The sequence below is a fragment of the Solanum dulcamara genome, chromosome 4, assembly GCF_947179165.1.
Source record: "Solanum dulcamara chromosome 4, daSolDulc1.2, whole genome shotgun sequence".
Taxonomy (NCBI): Eukaryota; Viridiplantae; Streptophyta; class Magnoliopsida; order Solanales; family Solanaceae; genus Solanum; species Solanum dulcamara.
In genome coordinates, this window is record NC_077240.1 from 23,453,227 (window position 1) to 23,464,016 (window position 10,790).

General features: G+C 31.8%; 2 protein-coding genes across 2 annotated transcripts; both read right to left on the bottom strand.

Annotated features, from left to right (window-relative positions):
• Positions 1-1,488: 1,488 nt before the first annotated feature.
• LOC129884116 (serine carboxypeptidase-like 40) lies at positions 1,489-3,893 on the bottom strand. Its single transcript, XM_055958470.1, has 8 exons — positions 3,521-3,893; positions 3,117-3,224; positions 2,742-3,016; positions 2,401-2,656; positions 2,173-2,305; positions 1,970-2,065; positions 1,745-1,850; positions 1,489-1,635 (listed from the first exon to the last, which is right to left on the bottom strand). Exons 1-8 carry the CDS (start codon positions 3,891-3,893, stop codon positions 1,489-1,491), a joined length of 1,494 nt encoding a protein of 497 aa, XP_055814445.1.
• Positions 3,894-4,552: 659 nt separating this feature from the next.
• LOC129884867 (serine carboxypeptidase-like 40) lies at positions 4,553-6,958 on the bottom strand. Its single transcript, XM_055959141.1, has 8 exons — positions 6,568-6,958; positions 6,206-6,313; positions 5,820-6,094; positions 5,472-5,723; positions 5,244-5,362; positions 4,988-5,083; positions 4,786-4,891; positions 4,553-4,702 (listed from the first exon to the last, which is right to left on the bottom strand). Exons 1-8 carry the CDS (start codon positions 6,941-6,943, stop codon positions 4,553-4,555), a joined length of 1,482 nt encoding a protein of 493 aa, XP_055815116.1. The 5' UTR covers positions 6,944-6,958.
• Positions 6,959-10,790: the final 3,832 nt, after the last annotated feature.

Consider the following 10,790-nt stretch of genomic DNA (forward strand, 5'->3'; position numbering starts at 1 on the left):
CCTTGTATTGAAAAGTTTGAGTTAGAAGTAAGGGTATTTATTATGCAATTATGTGATTAGGAGATTTCATTTGATTGTGATATCATTTTGGAAGCCAAATCGCATTAGATATGTTGATGGGAATACGATATGACTTGCTCTAACTATGCTTCATGCCAAATATAGTTGTGATTTCCTGAACTTGAAAAAATTTACTATTTAAATATAAAACTTGGCATTACTTGGATTAAGATAAGGATTAGTTTAATATGTATGATTTTATATCAAATATAGTTTTAATGTAACAGAATTCTGCCGTATAATTTTGGTATGTCAATTAAGTGACTATAATTCAAAAATTGTTCTAATAAAGTAGTAACAGGAATATATATCTCAATGTACCTTTCCACAGGGATGATTGAAAAGAGAAGAAGATGAAAATAAAGAAAAGATCTCAAGGGGGAGGAAATGGGCTAAACAGATGATTTCTAAGAAAATTGGGGTGGATCATTTGAATAAGAGTTTGCCAGTGTTCCTGTGCCAAACAAATTTGTGTCAAAGTATAATGATGGATCAAAAATATATTTGGACCAAAAGTATAACGAGGTATATTTAAACTATAAACAATTAATTTTGAGAAAAATACACTTAAAACACTTTTAAAAAGCTTGGTCAAAAACTAATTGCTGCTCAAAAGTATTTTTTTTAAAATTTACTGGTCAAACACAAATAGCTTCTCGCAAAAGATACATTTTTGAAGAATACGCTTCATTTTAGAAACTTGGCTAACCAGGTATAAGTGGGGTCCCTTAATAATGCCTATGCTATTAGAAAGCTTATACCAAGTAGCCACCTTTAGCACCACTTGTTGAAATACAAGGGTTATTTATACAAATAGGATCATTTCCCGCTACTATTTTAACTTTTAACGTCGTGCTAAATAAGTTGAGCAAAATTAATTTCTAGACCAGAAGTTGGAGTTCAATTAATGTTGGATTGTCAAATTAAAACACTTGTGACAGATCACCACGAGCTTCTAATGGATGGGCTTGCCACAATATTTGGTGAATCACTAGGAGTTTAGTACAAATTGTGTCATAAATTTGGAACAAATTCTTGCCAATCTCCTGAAGTTTATGATGGGTGGACTTGCCACGAGTGTTGTCGGGTCATTAGAACTTCTTTACAAATCATGTCATAACTTAGGAACAAATTTTTCACAGTTTCTTGTGGAACATGGAAGGAGGAGGAGGAGGAGAACATGGATGAGAGAAGCACAAGTTCTAGCGGATGTCAATTAAACTAATTTATGCTTTTTATATTGCTTTTGTACCTGCAGTTTGACTAATAGGTTTGATTCACAACGGAACAGGTTCCAAAAGAAAAGCAAAAAATAGAGAGAAACAGAGATGTCATAAGATAGATCAAGTGATCACTTTATGCTTATATTGAACTTTGTCTAAGAAAGCTCTCATAAAATGATTCTTCATTACACATATGCTAGATTAATTATCTCCAGGGGGGTAGTGTGCCAGAAAGGAAGTGAGAAATAAGGATAAAGGCTCTAGCAGGTTGGAAACTTGGAACTTCATGTCCCGCGCCTCTTACTGTTGCAAATGTTAGACCTCCTTTGTATGTCTCAACATATCCTCCAACCTGCAACATATATATATCCAAACAAAATATTTAATTTAATTGAAAAATATAGAATCAAGTTTTATGGTGAATAATAGTTGTTTGATGAGCTATGTTTGTATTTTTTTACCTCTCCATCATACAACCAAGAGCGCCAAGGTTGATCAACTGTAAGGTTCATTGCTTTTATGGATTTCTTTGTAGAGGTTACAGGAACTGCTCCATCTGTATCACCACTGTATTTAATTTCCAAATACAAATTAAATATTTTGTGGTCAAGACCTCTATATATAACGTATATATATAAGATGATCAGAAAGAAAAAAAATACTAGTATAATGGGGAATGAAATTACCTATAAATCCACACTCGAACACCATTTGCCAAAGACTCTTTGAGGAGAGGAATTACAGTCACCGGACTGTCTTTCCAATTGTAAAAGAGTGGATCACTGAAATAGAAAAAGAATTATGAGCATTGACAAAAAAATGTTGAGGATTTGTATGCATTTAAGTGTCTGTATTTGTGTTGCGATTAATGTGTTGGAGTGCTAATAACCTGCAAGCTACCCAAACATATTTGATGTCGGTAACATTGGCATGGAGTGCATCTTGAACATCCCGTCTGTTCAGATAAGCATAAATGTACTTGTCCGAGCAGGGGTCAATCTGCAATGGCTGCATCAAAATAACTTATTAACTCAATATCAATGTTTCTGCATTATTTTATATGTGATAGAATATGGATATTTGTAAAAACAAGAGAAAAAATGCAGAGTTGTCCCACTTACTGACGGTAGTTTTGGGTATTTTGTGAGATTTCCATCCTTGCAAAGGGGGGAATAAATGCTGTAGATGTCAAGATGATTCAAATTGCTGTTTGAAATTGCAGCTGCCCCATTGCACTTGCTCTTATTGTAGTTATTGTCGTAACAATATTTCTTGATGTCAAGGTACGTTTCATCTGAAATTAGGGCATGAGATGCATAGTATTCGTACCTTCCTGTGTTGTCTGTGTCATCATTGATCACTGCATTCCCAATCTGCAATTTGTAGTTGCAACAATTTAACATTATTAGTGTAATTTAACATGTTGTAACAGTCCGGTTAAATTAAGAGATCACTTACAATTATTCCTTTAAGATTGATAAGTGTCTTGTTCGCTAGCTTGTTATACTGAAGAATTGCTTGTGCCAACTGAGGTACATAATGCCCAGCATAGCTCTCACCAGATATGTAAAAATCTCTGTTCTTGTACTCGGGAAATCTCTCGAGCCAATTGAGTAAAAATACAACATTATCATTAGCAGTTCTGCTATCTCCGGTTGTATTGAGGTCACTGCTTGTATTTGTATATGAAAATCCTACTCCAGCAGGAGACTCCAAGAACAACACATTTGCAGCTATAATTCAATAGAATTAGTATTCGGAGTTGAGAATTGTTCACTTGTTTCTCAAACATTAACAGGAAATCAAGCTACACAAAAAGGGAACTTTTTTTACCATGATTCCACGCATAATGATTCGTGTGTAATGTTTTCCCATCACTGTTAACTCTAAATGGTCCAAGTTCCTCCATGGCACCATATGCCATAGAAGAACATCCAGGACCTGCAGAAAGGATTCATAGCATTTTAAGTATGGTTGCATATATATGATAAAGCTATATATGACAACATCGATGAAGATACCTTATAAAAAAAAAAAAAAAATTCGGGTGGATTAATTGTAGTAGTCTTTTTCCCATTTTTTATCAAACAAAAGAAAATAAACTTTCAAACTGGATGCTATCTATCCAAATGTCATATTCACACAAGCAAAAATATGCTTTCAATAAAACAATAAATTTATATCAAAACTATATAGTATAGCACAAATAAATATATAATTTTTTTGTATGTATATACCTCCATTGAGCCAAAGAAGCAAAGGCAATGATTTGGAATTCTCAGCTTCAGTAAAGTAATAATACAAAGCACGACCAGCAGATTCATTGACCGTAACATAGCCACCATATTGTTGGAACTTTACTTGTGGTTGTCCAGGCAATTTTTTGATCCAATCTTTTTCTTTTGATCCTTCCTGTGGAAGAATAACTTTGTCTAATTCCACATTTTCAATGGCTGCCGCCTTAAAATAACTCTTGTCAAAGGCTGAATTCTTTTGCTTGGCCTTGTAGAACTTGCCAAGAACATCACTTTGCTTTTTTCCGGGGCTTGAAGCAACCAAAGGACACAAAAAGAGGGTAAAAAGAAGGAAGAAGAATGTCAATTTTCCCATAGTTGTGTGCCTTGTATTGAAAAGTTTGAGTTAGAAGTAAGGGTATTTATTATGCAATTGTATGATTAGGAGATTTGATTGGGATTTCCTGAATTTAAATAGTTTTACTATTTTAAATATAACAAACTGCAATTACTGAGATTAAATTAAGGATTAATCTAACATGCATACCAAATATATTTTAATGTAACAGGATTCTATTATTTAATTTTGGAATGTTAATCAAGTGACTATAATTAAAAAAAATTATTCTAATAAAGTAATAATATGAATGAATATGTCAATGACATTATGTAGATTTGCTAACTTAGTATTCCTTACAAGTGGTTAAAGATCTTCTTGTTAATGTATAAGATAAATTATTATACCTTTTTAGTTACAACTGATTAAACAATCATGTTAACCAAAATAGAAGGATTTTTTTAGATTCTATCCCTTTAGTCATCTATAAAAATTAATTGAAAATGACTAATTCTCTGAGTATGCTACCTGCAATTTGCCTAACAAACAGGTTCCGAAAGAAAAGCAAAAAATAAAAAGAGAGAGACAGAGAGGGATGTCATAAGCTAGCTCAAGAAATAAATCACGTCTATATTTAAACTTTGTCTAAGAAAGCTCAAAAAATGACTCTTAATTACACAAATAAAGGATGTGTTAGATTAATGATCTCCAGGGGGTAACGTGCCAGAAAGGAAGTGAGAAATGAGGGAAAGGGCTCTAGCAGGTTGGTAACTTGGAACTTCATGTCCCGCGCCTCTTACTGTTGCAAATGTTAGACCTCCTTTATATGTCTCAACATATCCACCAACCTGAAAATTATATATGCAAATAAAATAATTAATTTTATGGTGAGCAATAGTTGTTTGATGACCAATATTTGTTTTTTTTTTACCTCTCCTCCATTCAACCAAGAGCGCCAAGGTTGATCAACTGTAAGATTCATTGCTTGTATAGATCTCTTTGAAGAAGTTACAGGCACTCTTCCATCTGTATCACCACTGCATTTAATTTTCGAGTACAGATATATGTTAAACATTTTATGATAAGATTATCAGAAAGAAAAAGATAAGTTGTATAATGGGGAATAAATTTACCTAAAAACCCACACACGAACACCGTTTGCCAAAGACTCTTTGAGGAGAGGAATTATGGTCACCGGGCTGTCTTTCCAATTGTAAAAGAGTGAATCGCTGAAATAGATAAGAATTATGAGCATTGAAGCATAATGAAAATTGGAAATTGAACAAGTAGTAACTCATTGAAGCAGTAAAATCTGAAATCTCGATATTTAATTTGAAAAATGTTGAGGATTTGTATGCATTTAAGTATTTCTATTGTTGTGCTAATAACCTGCAAGATTCCCAGTCATATTTGATGTGCGTAACATTGGCATGGAGTGCATCTTGAACATCCCGCCTGTTCAGGTAAGCATAAATGTAATTATCTGAGCAGGGGTCAATCTGCAATGGCTGCATCAAAAATAAACAATTTACTCAAAATCAATGTTTCTGTAGTATTTTATATAATATGGATCTTAGTAATAAATCAGAGAAAAAAATACAGAGTTGTTGCACTTACTGACGGTGTTTTGGGGTATTTCGTGAGATTTCCATCCTTACACAGCGGATAATAAATGTTGTATATGTCAAGATTGTTGAGATTGTTGTTTGTGGTTGTAACTGCACTATTGCACTTTCCCTCATTGTAGTTATCCTCGTAACAATATTTCTGGATGTCAAGGTAAGTTTCATCTGAAATTAGGGCATGAGATGCAAAGTACTCATACATTCCTATGGTGTCTGTTTCATCATTGATCACTGCATTCCCAATCTGCAATTTGTAATCACCCATCAGTGGCATGTAAGTACAATTTAACTTATGTACACTCACAGTTGTAACTCGCTACTTAAATTAGAGATCACTTACAATTATTCCTTTAAGATTGATAAGAGTCTTGTTCGCTAGCTTGTTATGCTTAAGAATTGCATGTGCCAATTGAGGTACATAATGCCCGGCATAACTCTCACCCGAAATGTAAAAATCTCTGTTCTTGTACTCTGGAAATCTCTCGAGCCAATTGAGTAAAAATACAACGTTATCATTAGCAGTTCGACTATCTCCAGTTGTATTGAGGTCACTGCTTGTATTTGTATATGAAAATCCTACTCCAGCAGGAGACTCCAAGAACAACACATTGGCAGCTAATTCAATAGGAGAATTAATTAGTACTCACATTTGAGAATTTCTGAAATTATTTCCAAATATTAACTGAAAATTTATACAAATTGAAATAAAAAAAGAATTCTAGTTACCACGGTTCCACGCATAACGATTCCTGTGTAATGTTTTCCCATCACTGTTAACTCTAAATGGTCCAAGTTCCTCCATGGCCCCATATGCCATAGAAGAACAACCAGGACCTGCAGAAAGGATTCACAGCATTGTGAGTATAGTTGCTAAAGGTGTCAACATGGGTATGTTTATGTTTAGTTCATGTGTGAAAAACATGTTCTAGAAAAAAAAAAAGACAAATGGTTGGTTGGTGTGTGAAAAATTATAATTCTTATTTTTTTTAAATTCCGCACCAAGTATAAATAAGAAAAAACAAATTGAAACGGCAGGAGTATAATATAACACAAATAAATATAGATCACAAAATGTTGTATGTATATACCTCCATTGAGCCAAAGGAGCAAAGGCAATGACTTAGAATTTTCAGCTTCAGTAAAGTAATAAAACAAAGCACGACCAGAAGATTCATTGACAATAACATAACCACCATATTGTTGAAACTTCACTGGTGGTTGTCCAGGCAATTTATTGATCCAATCTTTTTCTTTTGATCCCTCCTGTGGAATAATAACTTTGTCTAATTCTACATTCTCAACGGCTTCCGCCTTAAAATAATTCTTCTCAAAAGCTGAATTCTTCTTTTGTTTGGCCTTGTAAAATTCACCAAGAACATCAGTTTGCTTCTTTCCAAGGCTTGAAGCAACAAAATTGGACAAAAACAGAGTAAAAAGAAGGAATAAGAAAATGAATTTTCCCATTGTTGTGTGTCTTTTACTATTGAAATGTAGAGTTAGAGGAAGGGTATTTATCATGCAATTGTGTGCTTATGATCAGATTTGATTCCCATACTAATTTGGAAGCCAAATCAAATTGGAGCTGTTAGTGGGATTATAATATAACTTGCTTTAATTATGCATCATTCCAAATATAGTTGTGATTTCTTCAACTTAATAATTTTACTATTTCAAATATAAATAGTTGGCAATTAGTTGGATTAAATTAAGGATGAGTCTAATATGCATGATTTTATACCAAATCGAATTCTTACATTTACATTACATTTTATAAGTTCTATCAGCAATACCATTAAATATTTGAGAGTCATATAAGAACAAACACATCATAAACAGAAATATATTACATAAGTTGAGTGAGTACCTTTATGGTGTGTTTCTCAAGCCTAGGGGTGTGCATTTGGTTTCTGGTTCGGTTTTGTGTTATTCTATTTTGGTTTTTTGGTTTTCGATTTTGAAAAAGTGTAATCCAATTTAAATTTTAAAAAATAATTGGTTTGTTTCAATTTTTCTCTTTTTGGTTTGATTTTTTTTGGTTTGGCTATTCGGTTATGTAAATAATTAATAGCATAATCAAAGATATATTTTCATGCTAAAAAAAATAAAATTGCATACAAAGAGAAGTAATAATATTAAATCTCTTAAAGATACTTTCTAATTTAAGTCACGAGTAAAAATTTAAAACACAATAACTTAAATTATATCAATAGATGTTCAAGTATAAAAAAATAAACTAAATCATAATGAAACTAACTCTAGTTTAAAAATATTATAACCTAATACCTATAATTTAGGGAAATAAAAATGGTCAGTGGATTGGGCTTAGTCCTAGTAAGAAAAATTGTTAACCCTAATAAAAATCATCTTACCAAAAAAAGGGATGAAAGTGGTTAATCATAACTTTAATGTTTAACCTAAATATATATATATATATATATATATATATATAATAATTCGGTTTTTTTGATTTTTTTATTTTTATTTTCCTAAAGTCGAAACCAAATCAAAAAACCAAAAAAAAAAATTTAATTCGAAACCAAACCAAAAAATCAATTCAAATTAAAATTTGATTTAATTTTTCGATTTAATCTAAATAATCAACACTCCTACTCAAGCCTGTCAACTTGAGATTAATAAATGATAAAGTTTTTTATAAAATATAAAATTTGAAATAAATTTTAAAGTTTTAAAAGACCCCCAAAAATAGAATTTGGCCGAAAAACTAATGTTTTCTAGTTTTTGAGAATATTGACCTTTTTGCCACCAGAAACTTTTTATAAAGTTTTTTTTTCTCAAAAACTACTTCTACTTCTTATGGCCAAATGGGTCCTCAGAGAAAGTGTGTTGCAAACTGGGCCACATCACTTATTTGTTTTATATGTACATTTTTAATAAAAATATTGAAAGTATCTAATTAGAACAAACCTTAATTACAGTATCAAAATGAAAAAATATGGCAAATTTAAGGGACCCCTTATATGTTTGGCCTTTACATTTCAATAGAAATGAATAGAACCCGTCAGATTTTTTTTCCACTGAGATGACATCATTCTAAACAACTATTGGAGAAAACTTGAGAAAAATATATTGAAGGGAATCCTTTCCCTGATTTTACTGTTTAATTTTGGTATGTTGTGATTATAATTCAAAATTTGTTCTAATAATAAAATAGTAATATAAAGAGATAAAGTATCACAAACACATCTAAATTATTTTTTTTAGCTTCACACCTAAACTATTGAAAGTGTGGATTACATACCTAAACTATCATTTTTTAGTTTGAAAAACACACATCAGTGGTGTGTGTAATACACTATCTCTACTCTCTCTATTTTTTGAAAAATACTTGTCACATGACATTCCACATGTATAAAATATTTCACTTTGACAAAAATTAGATAAACTATTAATATTAGTTAAAAGTTAAAGATTAAAGTATTTTTATCTCTAAAAAAAAGAAATTATTTTTTTATAAAAGAAAATAGTTTTTAAAAAAGAAATTATTATTTAAAAAATAAAATTTAAAATATTTTTCTCACGCACTCCACCACTTCCCCCCCCTCCCCCCAAACAATTTCCGTCCTTTTATTTTTTAAAATTTTTTAAAAATCTTTTATAAAATTTTTAAAAAAAATTCATACTTCACCCCCTCCTCCTACTCTTTCCTAAAAATTGTTATTATTTTTATTTTTAGAAAAATAAAATTATACCCATCCCATCTAACCCCTCGTTCTTAATTTATATATATTTTTTATTTTATGTTAGATATGTACATATATTTTTAGAGAAAAAAATTGTACTTATGTACCGAATATAACAAAAATAAAAATTTTATTTAAGAAAAGTCTTGCGGCGAGTAAAAAATACTTTTCTAAAATCATATATATACAAAATGAGAAAAAAAAATTGAAAGCGGAGAGGTAGGTAGGGTAGGTAGAATTTTTTAAAAAAAATAATAAAATTATCGAAATTATTATTTGAGGGGGGGGGGAGATGAAGTAAGAATTTTTTTAAAAAAAATTTATAAAAGAAATTTAATAAATAAAAATAAAATTAAAAAAATGGAGTGGGGTGGGGGTATGGTGAGAAAAAGTGGTGGAGTGAGGTAAAATTATTTTTTTTATAGTTTTTTGGATGGGAGATAGTAATACTTTAATCTTAATTTTAACTAATTCTAATAATTTATTTAAGTTTTGTTAAGATGGAATATTTTGTCCATGTGGAGTGTAATATGACAAAAAATTTTAAATGAAAGAGAGAATGTAGTACACACACCATGATGAGAGTGAAATAAAAGAGAGATGTGTGTTTCTCAAACTAATAAGTGATAGTTTAGATATGAAACTCACACTCCCAATAGTTTAAGTATGAAATTCAAAAAAGGATAATTCAGTTGTATTTTTGACAGGTGTCTCTAATATAAATGAATATCTCAATGAGAGCTTGTGTGCTTGACTTCAAAGGAAATTGGGATGATCACTTACCTCTCATAGAGTTTGCATATAATAATAGTTATCATACAAGCATTCAAATGGCTCCTTATGAAGCTTTGTATGGGAGGAGGTGTAGATCACCTATTGGGTGGTTTGAAGTTGGTGAAGTTGAGTTGATCGGTCCTGATTTTGTTCACCAAGCCATGGAGAAGGTGAGAGTTATTCAAGATAGGCTAAAGACAGCCCAAAGCCGCTAAAAATCTTACACCGATGTGAGGAGGAGAGACTTAGAATTCGAGGTGGATGATTGGGTGTACTTGAAAGTGTCACCCATAAAGGATGTCATGAGGTTTGGAAGGAAGGAGAAGCTTAATCCCTGATACATTAGTCCTTACCAGATTGTGAGGCGGATTGGGAGTGTCACCTATGAGTTGGAGTTACCTCCGGAGCTCGTCTCTATTCATCCGGTATTTCATGTTTCGATGTTGAAGAAGTGCTTAGGTGATCTCTCATTGGTAGTCCCTATTGATAGTATTGGAATTAAGGATAGCTTATCCTATGAAGAGGTTCCGGTTCAAATTCTTGATTGTCAAATTCGCAAATTGAGGAACAAAGAGATCGCCTCAGTCAAAGTCCTGTGGAGAAATCAGTTTATTGAGGAAGCCACATGGGAAGCGGAGGAAGATATGAAGTCTAAATATCCCCATCTATTCGTGCCTACCGATGAGAATGTTAAAGGTAACGCCTACTTTCTTGAATTGAATTCGTTTGTGCATTTTGAGTTTGGATAGTAACTATTTTGAAAATCTGATTGGTTGCATGACTGAATTCTGATTGTGATTTGTACCCCGAGTCCATTCTTGGTTTACTTGCCATTC